This window comes from Perissodus microlepis, chromosome 1, assembly GCF_051167445.1.
Source record: "Perissodus microlepis isolate ML-2025 ecotype Zambia chromosome 1, ASM5116744v1, whole genome shotgun sequence".
In the NCBI taxonomy this organism is placed as follows: Eukaryota; Metazoa; Chordata; class Actinopteri; order Cichliformes; family Cichlidae; genus Perissodus; species Perissodus microlepis.
The window spans coordinates 3,349,916-3,377,531 of NC_140461.1; the positions used below are offsets into that span (position 1 = coordinate 3,349,916).

At 41.6% G+C, this 27,616-nt stretch overlaps 1 protein-coding gene across 1 annotated transcript; it reads left to right on the top strand.

Annotated features, from left to right (window-relative positions):
• Positions 1-1,532: 1,532 nt before the first annotated feature.
• Positions 1,533-27,603, top strand: LOC146393140 (transient receptor potential cation channel subfamily M member 1-like). Its single transcript, XM_084924991.1, has 29 exons — positions 1,533-1,543; positions 1,797-1,971; positions 8,313-8,389; positions 9,555-9,747; positions 9,828-10,041; positions 10,159-10,283; positions 10,404-10,575; positions 11,165-11,339; positions 11,639-11,762; positions 14,091-14,163; positions 14,552-14,652; positions 14,833-14,997; positions 15,149-15,283; positions 16,710-16,760; positions 17,035-17,175; positions 17,328-17,357; positions 17,435-17,727; positions 17,903-18,131; positions 18,373-18,501; positions 18,572-18,718; positions 20,201-20,329; positions 21,179-21,430; positions 21,733-21,907; positions 22,278-22,298; positions 22,779-22,923; positions 24,221-24,426; positions 24,685-24,817; positions 25,000-25,376; positions 25,465-27,603. The coding sequence occupies exons 1-29, from the start codon at positions 1,533-1,535 to the stop codon at positions 26,055-26,057; spliced, it is 4,791 nt and encodes a 1,596-aa protein (XP_084781117.1). The 3' UTR covers positions 26,058-27,603.
• The last annotated feature ends 13 nt before the right edge of the window (positions 27,604-27,616 follow it).

Genomic DNA, 27,616 nt, shown 5'->3' on the forward strand with positions numbered 1-27,616 from the left:
AAACATTTTCCTCAGATATTTGTGATCTCAGTCACCAGTTTTGGGTCTTACTGAACAAAACGTTAAAGTTCACTTTGTAAATTATTATTCCAGTTAGAGTGAAATAGATGATAAAGCAGGGGATGATTTAAGGTGTGGCTACTTTGGTCCCTTTGCTTTTTGCACGCTTCATCCATGACATTTAGTTGCAAAACACCAAGATGGTTTTGCCAAAGTGACTCATAATCATAATCAAGATTCAGTGCAGAGTCACTGATGTCATACCACTTGGGACAAAATGCAGATCCTTGTCTTTCCCTTCCACTGAAATTCAACATCGCTTCACACAGGATGAATCGCACCCCAAACTCCATGCCGATGTTTCCGTAACAAAGATTCAGCAAAGACTATTTTTTATTCTGCTGCCACTGTCATGGTCCTGAGCCGGTGACCCAGTGTTTTTGGTTGTGTGCTTTTACTTTTGATAGTTTTTGTATTATGACTGTTGTTTTGGGTTTCCTAGGGTTTAGTTGTGTTCCCTCTGTTTGGTGTCTTCCCTGCTTGTGTATCCCCTTAGTGTATTAGGTCTCTGTGTTTAGTCCGCGTCTCTGAGTCTGTGTCATTACGCGTATGTGTTTCCTGTTTTACTTTGAAGGTCTCTGTCTCATGTCAGTGTGTTCTGTTTACGGTTCCCCTGCCTCGTCAGCTGTGATGTCTTCCAGGTGTGTTCCCCTCCTGTTTCCCATCCCTTGATTCCTGGTGTGTGTATTTATAGTGTGTGTTACTTCGGCATCGTTGCTGTTTCGTCTGCTTCTCTCCGTCTGTTTTCCCGTGTCTTTTCCTGTGCCTCCCTGCATCTTCGTTTCTGGTTGGTTTTATTAGTTTTGCCCAGTTTAGGTTTTCTTAGTTCCATGCTCACCTTTGCCATTTCTGTTTGTATCTACTTCTGTTTAATAAACTCACTTGCACTAGAGCTGCTGCATTTTGGTTCTAAATAACTCCCACACGGCTTGCCCCGGCAACCCGTGACAGCCACTCTATTTTATAGAAGTTTTATTAAATATGTTTTAATGTTTTGTTTTATTTTTAGTCCTAATTTGTTAAGCACTTGTTGACTGTGTGAAGGAAGAACCCCTTTAAAACAGGAAGAGACCTTCTGCAGAACGATGCTTGCGCAAACTGGTTGGGGCGTGAGAGGACAGAGAAGAAAAACAGCGTATAGGCAAATAGTATGGGAGAAAGCAGCACTTAAGGCACGTGGAGAAGAGGGGTGGAGGAGAAGTTCTCAGTGCATCATGAGAAGTCCTCCTGCAGTCTGAGCCTCTTGCAGGGTCACCTGATCCTGCCTCATGCTGCAGAAAAATGATTAATTGGAGCAACTGATATGTTCTTGTCATGAATAAATTTGTCATGTTCAAGTCAACCTGCAGATGGAGCCTTTACCTCTCATTAATGCTATCAATGCAAACAGCAGTGGGGAATCTGACCCAACTCACTCTCATTTAAAATTTCACAGCAGTGAAAAGTGCTGAGGTGGAGCTGCACATCCAAATATGTTGGAGTGGTACTTCAGTTTTATGAAAGAATAAAAGACAGAACTTTATCCTGTCTGCACTGAGTTAGGCAAGGTTTAAAGTAGATTTACCTCCAATCATCATTTATTAAATCTGCATCCCTCGTAGAGCACCACCCTTGGCCGTCTGTAGCATCCACTAATCCTGATTACACATGGAGAGACAGGATGGGGTCTCCACCCACCACACCCCACCCAGAGATGAACGCATCACAGACTGAGGATGGGATTGCGACGACCACAGGAGGACACGGGAGACAGAGAAGAGACGGAGGACACGCGTACAGAAGGGGAGATGGGACGATGAAGGTGGAGGAAAGCTAAACTTTACCAACATGGACAGCAGAGGGAGGAGAGGAACTGATGGATCTTTCAAACGCTCATCCATAAAACGCAGCGCGTCCTCTGCATCACAGAAGGTAGGATGGAAAACTCACCTGGGAAGGTGGCAATATTTACTGCGGTGGCCAGGATGAGATCATTACTTACAGCATCAAATGGTCAAAAAGTACCTGAAATGTTACCTATAGTTCCTCTTTTTGAACTGTTAAAGAAGCTCATCGATAACTGCAATTAAAGCAGGTGGTTAAACAAGCATTAAGAGAAAAAGCTCTTTAGTAGTCACTGCAGGTAACATCAGCTGTATACATGCACAGCCTTCTATCGGATGCATGCATGCTGCAAGACTTCTGTTCTGTCACTGGACCCACCTGGCCACTATTTAGCTCCACTCCTGCACCTCAGACTTACCTTAACTCTCAGAACTTGAATGTCCTGCAATCATTCCCCTTGAGATTGTTTAGCATAATGTTTTGTGTTTTGAGTGTAAGTTAAAATTAGCCGGTGGGTGTGAACCAGAGTGAGCTCTTGGAGAAATGTTTCCTGGTCTCTCAGTTAAGATGTTAAGATGAACTCTGTGAAGCCTGTTTGATTTTTTTCTAGAATTTTTTTGGTGTCAGTGTTTTTCAGCAAACGTTCTGAAACTCATTTGCAGTTCTGAAAACACTCATTGAATATCTGAAGGCCTCCTCGTGCTGGTTTGGTCCTTGTTTGTGGTTTGTGGTTTTCTCTCACTGGTGCCATTGTGCTGATTTAATCATTTTTCTTTCAGTCTTACTTTTTCTTATTTGTCGTCTTTATCTTTGTTCTGATCATCATCATCACCACCGCCTCCATCTGACTCCGAGGTTTTGTTCTGAGACAGCTAAAAATGTTTGAAAAACTCCACAGAAAATTATCTGCAGACACTGAATCCACAGGGAGACAGCCAATCAACAACAGCATGAACACACAAATCACTCTTTGCGCTCTTTTATGACCGAGGGTTGTAACAGTGCAAAGCCCCCCCAGGGTCAGAACAGGAAGCTGGGTTTGGAGGTCAGTTAGAGGACAGTTAAACTGGTTTAAATAAAGTGCTACTGCAACTTCACTTTTAGTAGCATTAAAAAAACAAAAAGACAAATATCTGAACAAAACAAAGAAATCAGATTTTTGTTTTTAGGTTCAGGGAGGAAGCGGCAGCACCTTCTCTCAGACCATGTGACCTACTCATACCCTTCTCCCCTCCTCTTCCTCCTCAGATCATGTGTCCCGCTCACTTCACGGTTCATTGGCTTCATGTGATTTTGCTCAATGAACACAATCATCTGTTTATTTTCCCTGGAGAACATGTGACTGTGAAATCAGACACATTAAAGTGCGAACAACAAAGGATCTAATTAATAAAACAGAGACGCCAGCGTCGCACAGATGAGTAACACGTTCGTCTTAACACTCGAACCAGATCCTTTCTGTCAGACGCAGGCGTCACCTGTATCTCCTCAGTTAATCAGTTTCCCGTTAATTTGATAAATGACAAAAATGGGAAAAAACGTTTCATATTGTGTAAAAGTTTTTAGGAGTTATGAAGAAAAGGAACAAATAAAATTGACTGAATGTCATCGAGGGTTATACTTGTTTATAAAAACTAAGACACACACTTTTCCTATAGGAAGAAAAGGATTGCACAAAGCCTTTTGTAAGATAAAGTGCCAGAAAGGCAGAAAGAACATTCATTCATAGAACAACATAAGAATTAAATTAGAAAAAAAATCCTAGAATATCCTTCTCCCAAACTGGAGCAAAGAAGTTTTGGATTCTCTATTAATACAATTAACTGCACATTAATCTGTGATATTTATCACAGATTATACTCATATATAAAATGAGTTTGATAAAATTAATAAAATGGATTCATAATTGTATGAAAACTTTCAAAAGGCATCATCATAGTAAACCTGCATGTGACTCAATTCAGTAAATCAAATTAGTGGTGACCAGTTAAACATTTCAGCTAAAACCACCTTTACAAGCATCCACCTCAGACTTAATAATGCCAATTTTGAGCCTTAATGCAACTGAAATGCTCCGTACGAAGTAGGTATTATATAAAGAGAACCCAAAACTGTTTCACATCGCAGGCTGTAAACATTACTTTTTAAATTTCTGCTGTAAAGTTGGACATTTTAAAAAACTGGAGGCCCGTGGCGATCGTGGGAACTGCAGGGTTTGTTTTTGGGGGTTTTTTTTGGCACAAATGCTTGATTTTTCTTTTTAAATTCTTCCAGCATTTATTCATTGAGGTTTTTATTTTAGCTTTTTGATGCTACTTTTTGAGATATTACAGAAATATGTTTGTTGCTGTTTGTGTGTCTGTCAGAAAGATTGTGTAACAACTGCCCTGATGAACCTCAGTTAAGTGTTGATGCAAGTCCAAAAGAAGAACTTTACACATTTACTTCTGGCACAGGTTTATCAGTTTCCTAAATATTACTTTCACCGTTGAAAGAATTATCATCAGTATATATTTTTAATATGTTTTCATACAATATTTATAGAAATAAATTGAAATAGGCTCCAGTTCACATGGAAACACACGTGCAAACTAGAGACCACCAGGGATTGTTGTACAACCCCAACTGGTGTTGGTACTACATATGTGACATGCACTAAATCTGTCCAAAAACAAGGAGAATAAGTGTTTTATTTTTGCTGATTCCTCCCCATCAATGCATTGTGCTGCTGTTGTGCCAACTGAAGAGATTTGCTGTTTATTCCTACCTTGTTATTCTCTGATTGGTTCAGAGCTGCGGTCCACTTCCTGTCTCTGAGTGAAATAAAATAGAGCATAATACAACAGCTCATTATGCAAACAAGTAGTTCCTCTGAACAGCATTAATCTCATTTAAACCCCTGATAATCCAAATCTCCAGGCCTCTCTCACACACCCTGTGCATTGTTGCTGAGTCCTTCCTTTTTTCTGTTTTCGTTGAGAAAACACTCCTTGATTTTATTTTATTCACTTTAAAAGTACTTTAGCAGAATATTAGTGCACAGAAGCACGGTACAAATACTCCACTAAATGTTCAAGTATAAGTACTGCAATAAAAATCCCTGTGAAGAGGTCCATCAGTATTACTTACAGTATCAGAAGTAAAAGTACATGTTCTGATCGATTAGCAGGGGTCATGTATGAATTTAGGATGAATTTGTATTTTGTTATTGAGGCACCCGATAGATGTAGGAAAGAAGATAAAAGTGTTGCTGTGCTGTTTGCTGATTGCTTTTCATAAGTTGCTATTTCTCACTGATAAGCATTTAAAATGTATGGCTTCGTCTCAGCAAGTCAATTTTAAAAACTATATTTGATATATTCAGACTTCTTATTCAGTCCCTATTATTGATCCTTCTTTATATGCAGTCAGGTAGCTCAGTGCAGCGAGTCCCATTCTAGGACTTCAGACCCTCGGGGGGGTCAGAAGAAAAATATCGGGGTGACTTTAAACTTTAATTAAATTGTGCTTAATTAGCTTTTGTAAAATCTCTAATAAAGGAATCAATGTGCAAATGAAAAATGAAAAAGCATAACATGGAACAACCGGGTATTTGAATGAATCTGCTCCGGCACATAAACTGTCATATGAACTGAATGTGTGTTCGGTCTGTTGTGCAGGCAGACTTTGTTTCCCAGAATCCAGATGCAGTTATATCAGCGGTGCTTTTCTAAAGGCTAAAAATGGGAAAAACGTGCCATGATAAAATGTTAGAAAGTCTGGTTGGTCCACAGGTGAGGCCGTCCTGAATTAAAGTGGGCTCTGCATTTCTAAACTCCTGTGTGGAGGTGACTGTAGTGAAGAAAAGAGCACAGAATTCCTCTCTGAGATGCGGTGGAAAAGCAACCAAATGTAAAAACTGGAGTAAAGATGCAAAACGATTCAAACCAAAGAAGATGGACTCAGTTTCCATGAAGACAAACCGAAATCTTGAGGGGGAGCAGGTTCAACAGGTTTCAGTTTAAAGCTGAGCACATGGAGGATCAGGGTTTGGAAGGTTTTGGGCGGTTATGTTTTGGGGGGATTTTTAAAAGCAGATTTATTGAGTCTGGTCCCAGCAGCTCATGAAAATGCTCTTGTGTTGAAGCTTGATGGGTCATGAGACTCCCAGAAGGATTACCTCGGCCTGGAGTCATGAGACCAGGTCGAACAAAGAGCCCTGCTGCCTCACATGCTTGTCACATGAACTTACTCAGCTGCATAAAGTCAACTCCTTTCTTATCTGCTGAGCTGCACCCAGACCCAGTCCTCACAGGGTCCTCGCGGAGCTGGAAGCCAGTGGGAGCTCACAGAGCTGCTGGGTCTGCAGTTCACTTCAGGTTCAATACTGAGTGAGATGTTTGGACGTTAGAGTAGATGTGCAGGCTGCTGCTGGTGTCCACACAGACTTCTGACTCTTCTTCGCCTGATCTGAACATGAAGCATCTGAGAGGTTTGTTGGTTTCTGAAAGATTCTGTAAGAATGATATTCATAGTGGATAGAAATAGAGCGAATGTACAACAAATCTATTTTATCTGTTCAAAGATTAATTTTAAAAAATGTCTAAAAAGTACTTTTTTAGGTTTATCCCTGTTAATGTGTTTACGACCTCGACACACTGAAAAAACTGAAGAGAAACGAACAAGAAGCAAGATTTTGTCCACCATAAAATTTGGCTATTCTTGAGGTTGACATCCTTCATTGCCACTAGATAATTTCGAGCTGCTTTCTGGGTTTGAAAAAAAAACAAAATCAGACAGTTGTCACGAATCAGTTGCAGTCCATCGTTAGTCAGTGGTGCTGGCTTCAGTCATTGTGCAAAGGTACGGTTTATAAGGTTGGGGAAACCTGCAGCCAGCTGACACTTGGATAAGTGAGGAAACGTTTCTCCCACTGAAAACATTACGTCCAAATGAACAGAACTTTTTGGGATTGGTTCCGTTCCTGGGTTTTTATTCTTCAGGCTGAAACAACTGCAGAATCCTAGCTAGAGGCAATGGCTCACCCACTTTCATTTAACCATTTCTCCCTCTAGCTGTTGTCACACAGGAAACTCTGGACAATTTGGGGAGAATCCTGATGGGAACAAAGTCATCTTTTCCCACATGGAGCTCTCTGAGAAGCATTTTTACTACTGGAAACACTCAGTTTGCTGCAGGTGTGGGCACTGCCTGGCTCAAGCATACATAAAGCAGCATACATTAGAAAGCTGGCCTTACTGGATATCAGACGGATTTGTACTGAGGGCTACATTTGAATTCTCACACACATCCTGATGTGAAAATCATGCCCTTTATTTGTGACTTCTTCACATCTGAAGTATTTTCTCGGACACGTCTTTGTTTCGTTTAAAGTTAAACCCAGAACAGTAACTTTGGTTTCCTTCTCTACAGAACGTTTGCTGCCTGATGAATCACTGAATTTACCTGATTCTCTTCCTCTTCTTCCTCTTCTTCCTCAGCTGTCAGGAGGATGGGGAGGGAAAGATAATGATGATGATGATGGTGGAGGGTTATCGCTCACGTGAAATAGACAATAAAGCTGAGGCTCATGTGCCGTTCGGACGTTAATCCTCCATCATCCAGAGTGCAGGAATTTTACAAAGTGCAGACACACAATAACAAACAGTCATTGGTGCTGTTTGGATTTAAACACACACAGGAAATAGAGCTTTAAAGGGGAGTTTCGTGTGTTTTTCTGTGCAGCTCCAGGATTAGGACGGAGGGTAAGAGGATTGGGTGCATAAAGAAATGGAAAGCTCCACTCTCCCAGAAATTAGCCAGATATATTCAGACATGAGCAGTTTGGTGTTTCATTTGAGTCATTCTACAGCTGAACACAGGAACAAGAATGAACCACAGAGAGCACCGACACGCTCAGCTGACTTCCTGTTTATAGTTTTCTATATCAGTGACTGAATAAAGTTTTTGTTTTTATTATAAAAACTTACTCTGATGACTAAGTTTATCTTGTAATATTGCTGATGTGAGACATATTTAATCCATAATATCCACCTTAGGAGACCCAAACAACATAAAATACACCACCAAATAGTTATTTATTTATTTATTATTAACAGCAGGAAAAGTGGAATAAATCATTTTCTATGATCAAACTGACAAAACAATGATTCAGTCTCTTTGCCTTTTGTTACCTTCTTTGTGCAGATGATGTGATGTGAATTTATCAGTAGAGTTGAAAAAATATAGTCCTTAAATTAAAAAAATCACTGTGTTGGATGAGTGAAGTTTAATTTGATAAATTAATAATTAAAGTTCCTTTGAAGATGAAAGGAAGCAGGTGTTTCTCGGACATTCGTTTTCGTGTTTTTCTTGATGACAGTTAACCTGTTACTTTGTTACTGTGAAGAAGGAGAAGCAGAGTCATCCTCGTGATCACATATTTTCAGATCCAGAGAGCTTGGATCGACAGAACCTTCCAGAAGAGGGAATGTATCCAGATCATTCCCAGCAAAGACCCCAGCAGGTAACGACACAATCGAGTGCAGAACCTCAGAGAGAGAATTTTCTCTTCTTTTTAATTTCTCTCACCGGACAGAATGACTATGAACGAGGAGACGAGGTGCGTTCAGTCACTTTCAAGTGATCTTTATCAGCTGGTCCTCCTCCTCCTCCTCATGCAGCTATAATTACAGCTTCCTCTGGGGTTTGTTGTGTTATTTCTTTTCTTTTATATTTTTTAACCCTCATTTTCATTTTTGGAGTTTGATAATTGAGTTAGCTCTTTGTATTTTTTGTGTTTTGGTCTATTGTTCCGGCCTCTGTTTTCTTGCCTTTGTGTTTAGTTTATTTCCTTTTTCCTTTGTTGTTTCTTTTGTGTCTTTGAGCTAATCCTTAATGATTGTCCTTATTGTCTTCACCTGTGTCCCCTTTCGCCAAGCTGTCTCCACTTCCCTGATGAGCTCATCTGTATAAACAGACCAGTCTTTCACCTTATCCTCTGTGTGTTCTTGGCTCTGAGCTTGTGCTCGTTGGTGTTCGGGTTTTTGAGTGTAATGTAAATTAAGGCTGGTTTTCTGGAATCGCTCCCGTCTGCCTGAGTGTTGTAATTGTGTCGTACTTGAGGCCATGAGTGCAGCTTTTTAACTTGTTTTTGTTACAAGCAACTCAAGTTCCAGAGGAGCCAAAAAGCTTTCCAGTGACTGGAATCTTTCTATGTCTTTATTAGCTGCTTCTCTTCTACACTGATCGCTTCATTCAGTGTAATGTGACTGGTCACTCGCTGTTGATTATGTGCTTTAGTCATATGACCTCATGTCTGTTAAATGACAAACGAGACGAGCTTGATGGTAAAAACGAGTTGACCACCAGTTTATAATATGAGTTCTGCTGCTATGAGGAATTCTTGGAGAATCTGTACTATTAGTGTTTAACTTCAGGTTCAGTAATTTTATTGGCAGTAATGTTGCATAAAACATTCAGTTCCTGCAATTTAATGAAAGCCTGTCTGCAGAGTTGATATCCTATAAAAGCAAAAATGGTTAAAGTGGAAATGATAGTTTCTCATCTCGTCATATTATAGTAGAAACGACAGTTCCCCCTCTGCTCAGTGCAACAGTCATCTTGCACACTGAGGCGGTTAATGAACATCAGTGCCTGTAACCTGTTTGTACTGCTCTGTTTTTGTTCAGGTGTAGCTGTGGTCAGCTGGTGGCACAGCACACCGCCATCCCTCTGGGGGCCAAAGAGGACGGGGCCCCGCTGGTCCAGCTGGAAGTCCAATCTACGGAGAGATGGAGTGCCCTCAAACACACCCAGGTCTCCCCCACTGATGCCTACGGGGTGCTGGAGTTTCAGGGAGGAGGACATGTCAACAAGGCCATGGTAGTGTGCCTGAGGAGTGACACGCCAGTTTGACTGCTTCTGCAGCGTTCTAGCACTGACACCTCTTCCTCCTCCTGCAGTACATCAGGGTCTCCTTTGACTCCAAACCAGATTCCCTGCTCCACCTGATGGTGAAGGACTGGCAGCTGGAGCTTCCCACACTACTCATCTCTGTTCATGGAGGCCTCCAGAACTTTGACCTGCCTCCCAAGCTGAAGCAGGTCTTTGGTAAAGGGCTGATCAAAGCTGCTGTCACCACTGGAGCCTGGATCTTCACTGGAGGAGTCAGTACAGGTACAGCCTTCATTCTTTATGCAAAGATGACTTGATGCCATTCCTGTTCTTTGACATCAAAAGAGTCATTTTGTATATCATGACATTTTTTTAATTTATTTATTTTTTGTCCCCCAGGAGTTATCCGCCATGTTGGCGATGCTCTGAAAGACCATTCTTCAAAGTCCAGAGGGAAAGTTTGTGCTATCGGGATTGCACCATGGGGGATTGTGGAGAACAAAGAAGACCTGATTGGGAGAGATGTAAGACAAACCAGACTGAGTCTAAGCCAACAGTGTTTGCAGATATTTATGTAGTAAAACACCTGGCAGCAGAATGTGCTGTTCCTCACTTAGGTGAAACATCGGGGTTTCATGTTTTAGGTCACCCGGCCTTATCAGACAATGTCCAACCCACTCAGCAAGCTGTCAGTCCTGAACAGCAGCCACTCCCACTTCATCCTTGCTGATAACGGGACGTGTGGAAAGTACGGCGCTGAGGTTCGCCTCCGCCGGCAGCTGGAGAAGCATATCTCTCTGCAGAAAATCAACACACGTGAGTCAAACATGTGACCTTCCAGAAGGACCCAAAATGCACAATTGCTTTTAGTGTCAGTCTGAAGCTTATCAGTCCATCAATCTGTGTGACCTGTGGGTTTCCCTTTGTCATCCTATGCCTGGAGCTGTCTGTAAGGCAGGGACAGCAAAGGGGAGCTCAGCTGTCACCTCTCACTTCATGAGGCCACCATAAATGACCAGAAAATCAAGAGTTTTTCTATCTAACCTTAACTGTATCAAGTCAGGTAAGTCTAAGTGAGGCAGGCTGTTTCACACTACTACTTGTGGCAGAAATGTCTTTAACAAACCATTTTTAGTTTGAGCACAATGCATGGCTAGAAAGCAGTTCCAGAATGAAAGGGGAGCTGGGTTTGGGTACGTGGTCCTGCATAAAGGTGGAAGATCATACATGAGAGAGCAGTTTTCTGGTGGGTGGCTCAGCAATGCTTCAGAAAAGGAAAACCAAACTGGTGCAAGTGAAGCTAATCATTGAATGCTAAAGGTCATTATTTTGAATTGCAGATGCTGATAGAAGTTAGCCTTAGAACTCGTTTAGTTTTTTACATTTTTGTGTATGGTGGTTTCAGGTCTTGGTCAGGGGGTCCCAGTGGTCTGTCTAATCGTAGAAGGTGGTCCAAATGTTATCTCAATCACACTGGAGAGCTTGAAGGAGGAGCCCCCTGTCCCAGTGGTGGTCTGTGATGGCAGCGGTCGAGCTTCAGACATTCTTTCGTTTGCTCACAGATACTGCGAGGAAGATGGGTGAGCTGAACGAATGTAAAAGCCAGACTTAACTAGATCATCACACCTGGTGGCAGTTATGGTATTGATACAATCAGAGGATTGTCATCGACAGATTGTAGTCTGGCTATTTAACTTCAATGTCATGTAGAAAATCAAATTTGCTTCTAAAATACACAATTACTAAGAATTCAATTTATCAGATCATGTGAGACACTCATCGTATTCCAGTTTTAATATGGGAATATCTTTATCCTTATACCCCTCTGCGTTCCTTAGTTTAATGTTAATGTGGCTACCTGGATGTTTCTCCTGCACAGGTTGGTTAGTGAGAGTGTCAAAGACCAGCTGCTGGTCACCATCCAGAAGACCTTCAACTACAGCCGCAGCCAGGCACAGCAGATCTTCCTCATGGTGATGGAGTGCATGAAGAAGAGAGCTCTGGTAGGTTGGGGGCAAATTGAAATTAAGTTTTTTCATAACTGCATTTGTCTGTCACGTATGTCCTCATCAGTTCATTAATAAACCTGATCTCAATCCCCAACCCATCTCGTCTGTCATTTATCACAAACCAGCCCTACTGCTTTCATACAGTTGTGTTACTGTTGGGGACGAAATAATCCCTGCCTGGATCTGAGCGGTTCAGGAGTGCATGAATATGCTGCAGACTTACTAAAGACAACCGAATGTCAAACTGTGATTTGAGTTCACAATGAAACGCATCAGCTTTTGTCAAAATTAAACGGTCTGCGCCAGTTTTTTTTTTTTTTCTTTTTTTTTTTCCTTCCTTCGTCTTGGCTATGCATTATTTATTTTTTTCCAACCCTGCAAAAGAATTAAAGCCATGTAGAGGCCTGATGACCGAAGGCAACCAGGGGGAGCTACCTTACATGCTAGGGTGCACAAGTGTTGGTGCCAATTTGAGGACAATGGCTTAAGTCTCTGAACCAGCACTGAGCAAACACTTCTGAAGATTGCAATGACATAAGCTCAGTTCTGTACACTTTTTTCCTCCAATTTAAAAATGGTTTAAGTTCTTTTAAACCTCACATGTGTAACTGTTGTAAGCTAACCTACACTACTGGTTGGACACAGTTTCTGCAGATTACAAATTCATGTTATACAAACCTGTTCACTTTGAACTGACACTGCAGCACTTAGTGGAGATTGTTCTGTGACCCTCCACCATTTATTTAATCCCACAATCCTCTGCTTCTTCCAGAGAACAGCTGCAACAGCAGGCTGCCCATAAATTAAAAAATCTGAACATCAATTCACTTAAACTGATCTGCTGTCAGATTAAAATTGCTTGGCTGCAGGTTCACATGTTTGTCTGCAGACATGACCTGAAGTCAGAAACATGAGGAAAATAAAGCTCATGTAAGTCACACACGTGAAAATGCCCATGTTCAGATTTTGACTTCCAAAGATATCATTATCCATTAATGTCTTCCAGAGAAGAACCTGCCTTTTGAATGTAAATAAATTAGTAAATAAGCACAAAGACCAAATCAACAGAATACAGATGGGATTGGGGGGGAACCAGCAGTGCAAAGCATCTGAAAACCTCCCGCACATGTCCAAACAACAGATTCTCACTCCAGATTCATCCTTTACTGACACTTCCTGAGGGTCCTTCATATTTTACCACACTGAGAAGCCTTCAATGTCATTTTCAGTGACACTCGATGGTCTAGCTGAGATTGCCAGATAAGGAGGTTTAAATACCAAACGGGTTCCTCATGAGTAGGCTGGATTGATGCTGCTGGAATATATTAGAGGACGTCATCAGATGACCTATTCTTTCATTTAAGGACTTTTTAAATTAAAAAAAAAAAAAAAATAGATGCACAATCAGTGTTGATTAAGAGTTGAATGTGATACAGCCTGCATCTAAAAATTAATAAAAATAACATTATTAACAAATGTCACAAGACATTTCTGTTCAGGTTGCTGTATTTACTTGAGGCGTGAGGGGTCGACACCACCTCTGCAGGAGAGCTGCTCAGACCCTGGTCTGCTGCATAAATCAAGACCAACGTCTGTTAGATCTGGAATTATGACAGTTTCATCACATTTACATCTAATGTCTGCATCCAACTCTGCATATGTGAATAATAACTGCTAACTTTTATATCTGATCAAAGGAAATAGATCCTTGGAGGCTCAGAGATAACAGGTACAGATTTACCAGATTACGTATGCCTTATTCCATCTCAAATCATCACATTTTTACGACCTGCTTTATTGTCTCCAATTTGCATAAAAATGTTATTGTAGATAGTTTGAAGATAAATGATGATTCCTGTGAAATTTTAGCTTCATATATTTTTAATCCTTTAAAGATCTTTTTGAATCCTTTAAATGATCAGCTGATCCACTTTTCATGAACATCTCAAAAAGGCTAAAAATGTCACTGTGTGAATGAATGAGTACTATGAAAAATTTAAGGTCTTTTGTCTAATATTTGATGCTAAATAAAATGCAAAATAAAGCATGCACAATTCTTTCTGACATTAAATTAATTTATGTTGACTCAAAGAAAGAATCTTGAAAAACATAATTGTCACAGTAATCAGTCTATATGTGTCCAAGCTTTGCACCATAAGATTTATAAGTAAGTTGGAGCCAGCAAAGCAGAAGATGCACATTGATTTGAGTCGGATGACCTATAATGGGGCCGGTTCTCTGCCCTGAGCTTTGCCTCTCAGGCTCTGGGTGTCTGGTGTGGTTTGTGTCGCTCACTGTGCTGTTTCTTTGTTGTTTGTGTAGATTACAGTGTTCAGGATGGGCTCAGAGGGACAGCAGGACATTGAGATGTCCATCCTCACAGCTCTGCTCAAAGGTTGGTGTGTGAAAGGGTTTTAAGAAGGAAACGCACAACAATGTTAATGCTGTTGTGTTAGGTAACATCCTATTTTAGACAGGCGACTGCCTAAGAGAAATGTTGGCCTGCGTTTAAGTTCAGGATCATTTCTCTGATAGGTCTGAGTACATCAAAGCAAATTATGCTTTTCTCCACTTAAATTGGGACATTTGGTGTAATGAGTGTCATGAAAGCCACATGTGGCTGGCAATACAGATAATTTCTTCAAGCATATGGAGTCGCGGTGATTTCACATGGTTTAATTGGTCAATGTAACAGCAACACATTCGTATTTCTAATATTTATTCCAAAAACATGTCTGTGTAGGGACGGAACTGAGGGTGAGATGTTTTTTTCCTGGTTTCAGGTACAAATGCATCTGCGTCTGATCAGCTGAGCTTGGCTCTGGCCTGGAACAGAGTGGACATTGCTCGCAGTCAGATCTTTGTGTATGGACTCCACTGGCCTGTGAGTTCACAGATACAACAGCTTCAGACACTCTGTAAACTTTGTTTTTCTTTCAAGAGAAACTTTTTTCTTTGACATCAGCGTTCTGTCATCCATTTGTCTGCTTCCTCAGCCTAGGTGTCTTTTACTTCTGTGTTTGTGGATTATTGATTCCTCACTTGCGTTTGTTTTCTATTTCAGCCTGTGCGAACTTCACCTTCTGACCGTCCAAAGAGCCCGTTAGCCCAGCGGCCATCAGCAGGAGGGGCTAAAGGGAAACCCCGGGGGAAGAAGGGAAAAGGAGGAAAAAGCAAACCTGAACCTCCTGAAGAGACGGACCCTCGGAAACTGGAGCTGCTCAACTGGGTAGGAGACTGGACTAAAAGTGATGTTATCATCTTGAATAGCCGCCACCAGCATCCGCTCAGTGACTGACACTGACTGATCGAGGCAAATCTGTGATCCAGAAGCAGGTGGCAGGGGATGATTGTCATGATGGTGTTTTTGTGTGGGACAGGTGAACTCACTGGAACAGGCCATGATGGACGCTCTGGTGTTGGACAGGGTCGACTTCGTTAAACTTCTGATTGAGAACGGCGTCAACATCCACCACTTCCTCACCATCCCCCGTCTGGAGGAGCTGTACAACACGGTGAGAGGAGGACCTACTCCATGACACCTCCCGTGTGCATAGTTGTCATAGTTGATTTACAATGAAAAAAGTGCTCTTTGCAAGAATTATATATATATATATAAAAATTAAAGATGACCTTGAATGAAATCAGCATAAAAATCCATCAGCAGCAGAAAGAAATAACCCATTTTAAACCCAGTACAAAGCATCAGACTCATTTTATGACGGGGTAATGAAACTGTGTAACCGATTTATGGTGGTGTTAAACTGGGTGTGATTATCCTGAATTAAGATGTTAGACGTAGCAGGGTGAGAGCCCTTATTATTTGGTGCTCACAGCAGGCTGGTAACACACACATAAACCTCAGGTTCATTCAATGGGGGCTAGAAGAGCATTGAACTGAGTTGCAGTGGAGCTTGAGCACACCCTGCTGGTAATACATGTTATTGTCTGCCTGTTTGTTATTGATGCAGTAATGCAAAGCTTCAAATGGGGAATTCTCAGAAATCCACAGAAAGACAAATAGAACAAGTTAAACTTACATAGAAAGACAAAAAGCTTGTCCATGTCCTGATCCTGTAATACACTATAAGTTATATATTTTTGTGTACTGTGCTACTCACAAGTTTTGGGCCACTTTGAAATTTCCTTGTTTTTGAACCAAAGAACACAGAATGGGTCTGGGTGAAAATGAAACGATGATAAATGGTTACTGGAATCATTAATTATCAGTCATTGGGGGGTTTTAGTAGAGTGGGGATGTGGAGAAACCATCACAGTTCTGCATTAAAGACAAAGTCTGTGTACCAAAGCAGAACAAGCAAGCACTGATGCTACACAATCCAAATAAATGGTATGTCAGCACTGAACTGATGAACGTGATGGGAGGGCTGGTTTGTTGAATATGAGAGTAACATTAAACCGCACTGTTTGAATCAGCAGAAACTTTAAAAAAAAGTTTTGGTTTTATATGATGCATTGAAAAATCTTAATTCTCTCAGGGACACTGCTCATATACATCAGGCAGAAAATGCTCCACTTTCTTGGTACTTCACCATTTGTTACTCTTCCCTTGTAATATAATACCTTCATGCTTGTTTGATCTCAATAAAATTTGGACATCTGTTAACAAAACAAAAGCTCTGCTCTAACCACTTTACTCTCGCTGACACGTTGCTCTGCAGCTTAATGTCCTTCTTCTGTTATATCACTGCTGCTGTCTCTAATCTAGCTCTGATCCACAGACATAAAAGCTCTTAAAACAATGGTTTAGCCACATTATTGTCAGATTACAAAACAGCTCTCTGCTGCTGTCTGCGTGCATCCCGCTCATCACGTCCTCTGGTCTCTAAGTGAATCTGTTAATTTGTATAAATTGTATTAAGCAGAGAAGCCACCACTGTTTTTATTTGCATCACCTTGTTTTGTGGTTGCTTTCTGCAGAAACTGGGACCAGCCAACACTCTGCACTTTTTGGTCCGAGATGTCAAAAAGGTGAGTACCGTGCTCTGGATTCACCGAGTTCATGAAATATTTAAACTGCACTATATGCTTTAAGCTGCTTGTCCCCAGAAGGTACCAGGGCAGAACCGCAGCTGCACATCGTAGAAAATATGTTCATGACCTTTAAAAACGAGGTATAAGTGTCCTGTTCACTGAAGGAAATCTGCTCTTCTACACTGCATCTGCAGAAAGAAAACTAGCAAATCAAAGAAAATATGAGGAATGACTGAACAAAAGATGCATTATCCAATGACATGTGTTTCAGGGGAATCTTCCTCCAGATTACCAGATCACACTGATCGATATTGGACTGGTCCTGGAGTTCCTGATGGGTGGAGCGTACCGCTGCAAGTACACAAGGAAGAGTTTCAGGACGCTGTATAACAACCTGTATGGCCTCAAAAGAGTGAGTAAAGTTGGTGGAGCTGCGATGTCACACTGAACAACCACTGCTCAGTCTGCTACACATCACTTCACCCTCCTGATAAAAATGACCTTGCATCTGCTGTAGCATCAATACACTAATATTTACTCACATTTTCATCTTGTGTCTTACAGCCCAAAGCGCTGAAGCTTCTTGGCATGGAGGTATGTACATGTAGATCTGAAAACTAAAGGTGATCTGCTCTGAGAGGAAGACTTGCTGACCTGCTTGGTTTCTGTAGGATGATGAACCCCGTCCAAAGGGGAAAGGAAAGAAGAACAAGAAAAAGGAGGAGGAAGTAGACATTGATGTAGATGACCCTGAAGTCAGCAGGTTCCAATACCCCTTCCATGAACTGATGGTGTGGGCGGTGTTGATGAAGCGCCAAAAGATGGCATTGTTCCTGTGGCAGCGAGGGGAGGAGGCCATGGCAAAGGCTCTAGTAGCCTGCAAGCTCTACAAGGCCATGGCTCACGAGTCTTCCCAAAGCGAGCTGGTGGATGACATCTACCAGGACCTGGAGAACAACTCCAAGTGAGTCCCACACACAATCCTGGACATCATGTTCAGCTTCTGTTTATACTTTTAAGGCCCTTGTTATCTTTTAAACCTTCTCAGTTGTGTTTGTTAAAGCCACATGCTGGTTTTCCAGCTTTAAAGTATCCACTGTGAGGCAGCCTAAGGAGGGTGTTGGCCTTTTTCTTTGCAGGGACTTTGGTCAGCTGGCCTATGAGCTGTTGGATCAATCCTACAAACACGATGAGCAGGTGGCCATGAAGCTCCTGACCTACGAGCTAAAAAACTGGAGCAACTCCACCTGCCTGAAACTGGCTGTAGCTGCCAAACACAGAGACTTCATTGCCCACACCTGCAGCCAGATGCTGCTGACCGACATGTGGATGGGCTGTCTGAGGATGGGCAAAAGCAACAGCCTCAAGGTACCAGCAGAATACAGCAGCAAGGTTTTCTCAGGAAAAAGGTAGAATAAAGAAACTGCATAGACAGAAAAAGTTAAGAGTTTGTTTGCTTTTCAGAACTTCACAAGTTAAAATATAATTTTTAAATTAAATGGGCCCAAGGATAGAACCCTGAGGGATCCCAGCAATACTGGAGAGGCATCTATATGTTAACATAATTCTGTTAAGCTTGACCTTTGTCCCCTCCTCACCCTGTCTCCAGGTCATTTTAGGGATTATTTTCCCTCCTGCCATCCTGCTCCTGGACTTTCGTCTTGGGGATGAAGCTCCTCATCATTCATCCAAAGGAAGCAATGATGGAAAAACTAAAGATGACAAGAAGTCAAACAAGGTATAAAACTCTCGTGTCGTTAACATCGGCATAAAATTAGGCTGTTTGAGTAACTAAGACTTTGTTTCAGGATGCAGCATCTAATGTTGACGCTACTTCAAAGAAAGGAGATGAAGAAGAAAATGAGAGTGACAAGAAGCACGGGAAGAGGGTTCCTATCGGGAGGAAAATCTATGAGTTCTACAATGCCCCATTCACCAAGTTCTGGTTCAACACGGCAAGTGCACATTTCAATATTTAAAATAAGAAATATATAAAAGGGCGTTTCAGATAATAAAAATAAAACTGAACATTTATGAATATTTTCCCTGAAACTTCGTGTTTGACAGAACTGCAACAGACAATGTTTTTTTTTTTTAATTTATGTTTTATTAGTTTTCTTATTTATACAACATGTACAACAAATTCAACTTAATCACCGTGGGGGGAAAAGCAAGGCAAAACAAAACAACAACAAAAGAAACAAACGGACCAAAACAAAAACAAACAAAACACAAAAACAAACGAAACAAACCAAGAAATACAAAATCGGGCCTCCCATTTTGTACATATTTCAACCATTTCAACCAATATTCGTCAAATGAGTCCGCCTGCCACTTTAGCCTAAAAGTTATTCTTTCCATAACAAAAATAGTATATATCACATCAATCCATTCATCTATAGTAGGAGTGTCCTCTTTAAGCCAAAGGCGAGTTATGGCCTTTTTGGAAGCTACCGACAGCACACTGAACAAATATTTATCCGGTTTGCATAGATTAAGACTCTCTAAGTTACCTAGGTACAATAATGCAAAATGAAATTGTATTTTCTTTTGGAAGATTGTTTCCATGACCTTATGTATTTCCTTCCAAAATGGAACCACATGGGGACATTCCCAAAAAATGTGGAAATGATTTGCTGTTGCATGTCCACAATGCCTCCAGCATGTTGTATTCTGAGAATAATTGGATTTTTGAGCCGGGGTAATAAAATAATGAATTACATTCTTCCAACTGTATTCCCTCCACGAGGGGGAGCTTGTTACTGACCACTGCTGCCTACAGATCCCATCCCATTCCTCTCCTGTTAGGGATAGGTTGCTCTCTGTTTCCCATCTTGCTTTAACATATCTTGTATCATCACCCCGTAGATTGATCAGTGAACAATATTTGGAAATAATTTTGTAATAGGGTCCATCTCTATATGCATTCTCGAATATATATATAATCTCTTCATTCCCAGTCGATAACTGAGGATTTTTTAACTTTTTATTCAGGAAGTCCCTCAGTTGCAAGTATCTAAAAAAATCTTGATTTTGCAACCCAAACTTTTTCTTAAGGTCCTGGAAACTCATCACTTTTCCATTTTTCAACAAGGTACTGTATGTGGTGAGACCTTTATTTGCCCATGAGTCGATCTTACTAGGCAAAAATTCTGGGTCATATGCAAACCACTTAAGGAATCCGGCTCTCTGGTTTAATTGATACTTTTTAAGTACTCTTTCCCATATCTTTAATGAACTTACTATCCAAGGGTTGCCCGGGTCTCCCAGGAGTCGTAACTCTGAAGGACAATGTTATGTGCTTAAAAAAATGGCACATCAAGACTCAGAGGTCTAAGAGTCTGAAACGTTCCCAATTCTAGCTGTCCGTCATAAATCCAGAAGCTGAATTTTTACTTTTAGATTCTATGATCCTTGTGTTTTTTTGTCCATGCCAGATCTCATACCTGGTGTATCTGATGTTGTATAACTACATAATCCTGGTGAAGATGGAGCGGTGGCCGTCTTTGCAAGAGTGGATCGTCGTCTCTTACATCGTCACTCTGGGCCTGGAGAAATTCAGACAGGTGAACGTCAAACACACCTTGGCTGTTTGTTAACCCCCGCCTGCTTCTGTGACACTCACTCAGCAGCAGATTCAGATTTCAGTCCCTAACTACACAAGAACTGGCCCAGGTGGTTAAATCGATCCACATCAGGTTCTCTTCCAGTCTGTGAAGGTGTGCAAGAACAACATTATCTCTGCTGCTCCAAGTTGCAATTTATACTGGTATGCCAGTACTGTGTTATATAACACAGACACTGCTCTTGTCTGACAAGTCTATTTTTTACATTTTCAGACTGAGTGTGAGCTTGTTATGAACTCTGGATTCTGCTCTGAAGGGCATTAAAATTTTGAAGGCAAAGCAAAGTTTGTGCCTGAAAAAACAAACAAACAAAAAAACAGCCAGTAACAGTTAGCATGAGCTCAGTAGGTGTGAGGACAAAATGAAATCTGATCGGGGTGCAGGGTGAGATCTGAAAAGCTAATAACAGAAAAAGAAAGTTTTATTTTTGCCTAATTAGAATTTTACACTTTACTGAAGAAACTACATGAAAAAATGTAACCAAATGCAACTGAAATTATGCTCAATGGCGGAACCTAAAGGTTTAATCCTCTGAGTTGACAGGTTGAAAGGTGATCTCATATTAAAGGGTCTCTTCTTGAATTACACTTTTAACACAACATTTGATCCTTAATTGTTTTGTTCCATTAGAAATGCATTAGGCTGAATTACATTAGCAATATTGATACTTTAGGAAACTTTTCAAATGATTACAGTTCAAGCGGGTTGTACCGTAACGTGTTTACAGTCTCTGAAAAATGAACTTCTGACCTTTTCTTCTGACCTGGATGAAAACACTTGCTTGGTCAGATCCTGATGTCCGAGCCTGGGAAGCTGAAGCAGAAGATCAACGTGTGGTTGGAGGACTACTGGAACATCACAGACCTGGTGGCTATCTCGGTCTTCATCTTTGGGTTCCTGCTGCGGCTGGAGCCTGAGCCCTACATGGGATATGGCCGCGTCATCTATTGCGTCGACATCATCTTCTGGTACATCCGAGTTCTTGACATCTTCGGAGTAAACAAATACCTGGGGCCCTATGTCATGATGATCGGCAAAATGGTAGGACCCCTGGTGTGGGTTTCTTCTTATGTTTTCATTCAGGAAACCACACTTACAGTCAGGCCAACGCAATGTTACACAACCTTTTGTAAAGGCACCAGGAAATCCTAGTCTTACATTTAAAAGGACTGTGATGTACTGGTACCTCACAGTACACAGCTACATGTACACTGTATTATCAGATTTATGTAGGGTACCAGCAGTGCGCACAGGTTATTGTTTATACGTGTGGTATAATATTGATATCGTCACAGAGTCCACTTTGATTGGGTTAAATGTCTCGTGTTCCCACATGTCTCCAGATGATCGACATGTTGTACTTCGTGGTTATCATGCTGGTGGTGCTGATGAGTTTTGGTGTAGCTCGGCAGGCCATCCTCCACCCAGATGAGGAGCCGACGTGGCGTTTGGCCCGCAACATCTTCTACATGCCCTACTGGATGATCTACGGAGAGGTGTTTGCCGACTCCATAGACCGTAAGACTAGAATCCATAGTAAGACAGCTGTTAGTCCCCTGTCCTCATGCTGTCCTTACCCCGTCCTCCCTCCACGCTGTAAACTATCAGTTAGTCCACACACCCTGCTGTCCTCTCCCTCCAAAAACAATTGATCTCTGTATTTACTTTCACTGTACTTATGCTTTTTATTAATGATTTGGATACTACAAACAAATTTTATTTTTTCCCCTGCAGTTGATTTGTTGTGTTCATTGTGACTGTGATTGTCATCCTCTCCTTTGTTAGACATTATGTCCTTCAGTGGTTCCAACATGAAGTCTTCTTCACTTTCTGAGGATTTTCAGCTGATTATTTTTCTTCCTTCTTTCCTTCCGCTGCTCATGGACAGTTTACGCGATGGAAATCAACCGTAAGCATCTAAAAGCACTAACCCACTCAAACCAAACAGTCAATGTTAATGTGCTCATCTGTGCGTTTGAGATCATACAAGGCTAATCTCATAGTATTGTGAAATCTCAGTTGTATTATCTACTTACCATCATTTGTTGAATTTATGCTTTTAAACTCATTGATTTTCTTTTAACTCCCTTCGGCTCAGTCTCATTGAACCAGAATAGGCTGAAATGAGTTTAGCAGCTGAAATAACTAACCTACCCTCCACAAAAATGAGCATTGTGTCATTTCATAAGTGCTGTCTATGAAACAAGGAAGTTCTGAGGGTGGGTGTTACAGACCCTATTTAAAATTTCTTTGGTAGCACTCATAAAAGCTCAGTTGCTCATAAATGCTGTTGCCTGATGTTGTCTTTTGCATTGTTATAGTTTACTCTTTATGTCAGATTTAATGAGTGCTGCAAGTCTATGCGTGTGTGTGTGTATTTGGGTTTCAGCTCCTTGTGGAGAAAACTTATATGATGAAGATGGGAAGAAGCTTCCTCCCTGCATCCCTGGAGCCTGGCTCACCCCCGCCATCATGGCTTGTTACCTGCTGGTAGCCAACATCCTTCTGGTCAACCTGCTCATTGCCGTCTTCAAGTCAGTACACCGAGCAGTCATTGCAGACACGAGCTGTAACATATGTTCCATCGTGGCTTAAAAGTCACAACATAAAGAGGAAACAACATTTAATTTTAAATCCGTTAGTAACCCGAGCTACACATGACAGCCCAGAGAGCACAAAGACAAAAACTGGCATCCCCCAAAGCCAGCCTCAGGCATGCCTTTATCCACACCTTGTAAGGTGTAGACAACTGTCAATTAAGCTTTGACACTTGCACTGCAGACAAGGAAATTAGGGGTTGCAGACACTGACTCAGACAAAACCCACTTTAAAAACACTTGTCATATTTTTCAAGTTAAATGCAGTGAAGAAGAGTTGAGTTTAGTTTCAGTGTCAAAAAAGGGGAAAGAGGGGAAACAGAAAAATATGGGGACAAAATACTGAGAATGATCCGTGTGTGTCCTAAAAACCATTTGGCTGCTGATTATGGCAGCGTTTACTTTGCCGTACTTACATACTTAGTATGTGACGTGAGGTTCATGATCAAGTGGTGACTGCCCAAGTACACAGCTGTTCATGTCCACAAGCATGTATAATCCCGGCCTTATACTCACTTATTTGCTCGGAGCTGGAGGATGAACACACTGTTTGTGCCCTTATAGTTCAAACTCTTTAACATTAGTGTCACGACAGACTGTAGAGCATGCTGACATCCAAAAGGAGCCTCATGTTCACCCCACTGATGACAAATTTTTCATCACTCAGACCCAAGCAGACTCTTGCACACTTCCAATTTAACAAATCTTTTATCAATCAATCAATCAATCAATCAATCAATCAATCAATCAAAGCTTTATTCGCTTTTTTAAATGAACTTTGACCTCAGCTCTTTCAAAGTTTTAGCTTCTCTGCTTTGATACAAAGGGCTGTGTGGTCAATAGAAACAAAGTATCCATCTGGCAGCAGGAACATAAGTTGATGTTATTGGTGCTATACTGCGTCTATATCAAGACCTTGAGAGGAAATCATTTTGTTGGAAAATTTTCTATCCAGGGAAACATCTGAGGACAAAATGCTTAGATCTGCAGTGTGTCCCCTCAATTGCTCTACAGAGGTACAGTAGAGATGCATTGAAAACAATAGCCAGGGCTGGGAATGTCACTTCCTGTGTAGATGTCACCATAATCTATTAACTGGTGGGAAGGAAAAATACCTAGAAACCATTTTCTAGTTAGCTCACGGTTCCAGTTGATAACTTCACCTTGAACTTTGAAAACCTGATTATATAATGATAAACTGATAATTAAGCGATTTTCTCCACTTCCTCCACAGCAACACCTTTTTTGAGGTGAAGTCCATCTCTAACCAGGTGTGGAAGTTCCAGCGATATCAGCTGATCATGACCTTCCATGACCGCCCCATCTTGCCCCCGCCGCTAATCGTCTTCCCCCACATCTACATTGTACTGAAGAGGCTGTGCTGCCACTGCAGACGGAGAGCAGAGGGTGGAGAGTACGACGACCGTGAAAGACGACTGCGTAAGACAGAGACCGCCATAATCAGAACCTGAACTTAAACTCTGCATCCTGTTCAGTTTTTTTTCCAATATCTGATATCTAAAAATGTAATATGTTTAAGCACATCACTAACAGAAGCTAAAGTAGGTTAAAGGCTCAGTATGAATACAGCATAATCCTGGTATTTCTCGAGCTATTAGAACCACCCCTACCAGTCTGAGGCACACATTGCAGTCACGTGTGTTTGTGTGCCGAGTTTAAAATGCTGTGTTCCCTCAGAGCTGGTGTTGAATGCAGATGAGCTGAAGAGTCTGCATGAGTTTGAGGAACAGTGTGTGGAGGAATACTTCAGAGAGAAGGACGATGAGAAGCAGTCGTCTAACAATGAACGAATAAGAGTCACGTCTGAAAGGTTCGTGTTCATCTCAATCAAAAATACATATGTTAAGAACTGAATAAAACTTAAAATGATGATAAATGTGAAAAAAACAAACAAAAATGTAATGATTTACCCGGCAACTGAAACTTAAGTGAGACAGCATAACTTACAACTTGTTGCCATCACAGGCCTGAGTACTCATGTCGTGTGTTCAGGGTGGAGAACATGTTCATGCGTCTGGAGGAGGTAAATGAAAGGGAACACTCGATGAAGGCATCCCTGCAGACGGTCGACCTCCGCCTGGCTCAGCTGGAGGAGTTCTCTAACCGAATGATAAACGCTCTGGAGAAGCTGGCGGGCGTCGACCGAGCTGAGCTCGTCCGCACGCACTCCAGAGGATCGTCCGTGTGTGAGCCGGGCACTCTGCTGCGCCAAGGCAGCATCAACAGCGTTGACGGGTACAGTCTGTACAGATACCAGCTGGAGCACGACGACAGGACGTCGGTTTTCGGAGACATGGAGGGAAACGACAAGAGGGTCCAGCAGAGTCCAGAGAGGCAAGGTGGGAACAGCGAGGGAAGAACCAAAACAGGTAGGACAGGAGATGAGTCTTTATTGGACGCATTATATCAGAAGAATGAAGGTAAACGGTTATCCTCTGTTTGAACTTCTCTTTTTAGGTGAATTGAAAGACTTCTGCTCAGCTCTGGAGGTACAAGGACTTAAGGACACTCAGTCTCTTTCAAACGTGGACATCCTGATCTCTCCCTGTGACCCAGACATCAAATCCCCCAAGATCTGCTCCATTTCACCTCAACGTGACTCGGCTGACAGTAACAAAGATAAACCCATAGAGAAGGGCCGACTGGAGGCGGCTGTGTCCTTTCCTCTGGAGAGGTCAAAGGTCACACAGTATTTATCCTCTCCAACCCTCAGCAGCTCTCCATCCTCCAACAAGAAGTATGTCAGCAACATCATCTATAGCCCCGGCCAGCAGGACCAGAATTGGGCCACTGAGTTGACCAGCAAGGAATCCAAAGAGGAACTAGATGAGACCAAGCTGCAAAGCCATGAACAGGAGGGTCAGAATAATAATGCAGAGGAGGAGGAGGAGCTGCTGGTAGGGGAGGACCAGATGTATCCAACGCTGCGCTCCAAGAGTCTCAATGCCAACCCAAGAAAGATGAGGAAGAAGAAGAAGGAGGACGAGGAAACACCACGTACAGCCAGCAGCGTCAAAGATCTGGTTTCAGCGTTCAGTGGGGGGCCATGAGGACACGGGGAAGGACCAGGTCCAAGAACTCTTCAGACGACTGTTTATCCTGAAGGACTGAACCCTGCTCTGAACTCACGGGAGATGAATAAAACAAACATAATGCTTCAGTATTCCTGAATCAATAATAACTCTGAAATAACTGCTAAACCTGAAGCTGCAGCCCCCCCCCCCCTGCCCAACACAAAGCTCCTGCATTTTGTTCGTTAAATTCCAGAAGAAAAAGTAAATGTAACCAGTTACAACAAACATAGTATCCTTAACCTAACTGATCGTTTTCTCTGTCACGATCTTGACAGACAGCAGCACAAGAAAGGAAAACTGAAGAGATCGCATGCTCATTGGCTACGGGCTTGTGACTGACATGTCGTTAGCCAATGAACATTCCCTAAATAATACTACTTTTTTTACTCTTGTATTGATCATATTTTATAAACTACAACAATTTCCTTGAAATGAATTCAGTTTTACATAGTAAAAGTTCACAACAACATATATCACAATGGCAACTCATACTTTAAGGGAAACACATTACAGTCTTACCTCAATGAGAAGCTCAATGATGTGACGATCATGTGCTTTTCTTTGTGTCTGCATTAAAAACATATTTGTCTTTAAACTCAGCAGCACAGCGAAATCTTCTACTTTATTAGTTTATAGCAACTGTGCAGGACTGAAGCCAAAACACAACGAAACCTGACTGATTTTTTGTTTCATACAGAAGCCACGTGTGTTTTTTCTTGATATGCACTAAAGTGCTTCATTAAATCTGCAGTAAAATAAGTATAAAACTGTCTAGAATAATAAGATTAATTAACATAAAATCTTGCTGTAGACTTGAAATTTTCACTGTTTATTGTTTGCCTTCATTATCATAAGAATCTTACCTGTTTTGTAACATTGTTTCATTTAATCCCTGACCACCTCTCACTGAGTAATGAACAATTTAAGAAAATGTTTTAGTTTGAACTTTGTGTCAAAGCATTTCTTCTATCCCAGTACGACTCTGGACTGGAGACTGCTTCATGTTTCATGGTCACCACAGGCACTGCTGAAAGAGTGGAATGAACAGCTTCAAATGGCAATTTTATCACCCTTACAAATGCTGAACATTCTTAACTTTTTTTTCCTGTTGTCACCCACGTGACATATGCATTATGTCCTGTGGGTGGCACAGTGGTGCAGTGGTTAGCCCTGTCACCTTACAGGAAGAAGAGTTCTGGTTTGAACATCAGATCTCTGTGCCTGCACGGATTTCCTCCAGCATATTATACATATATGCATTTCAATAAGGTGAGATCACTTGTAAGAATTTGATTTACTGAGAAGGAGAAATTAATGTATCTGGTGATTTGACTCCTATGACCCATCATGGCATGAAGGAATCGCAGCAGTGATAGGATTTAGGACATGAGCCCCTGGAGTCTGGATGCTGGCGGGGGTGAAGATGAGGACTGAGGTCTGACTGATTGAGGCGACTGTCTGGTGGAGATGGGAAGGAGGGTGGGTTGCATGAGTGTAAAAAGGAGAATGTGATAATAAAGGACGTATTCACACAG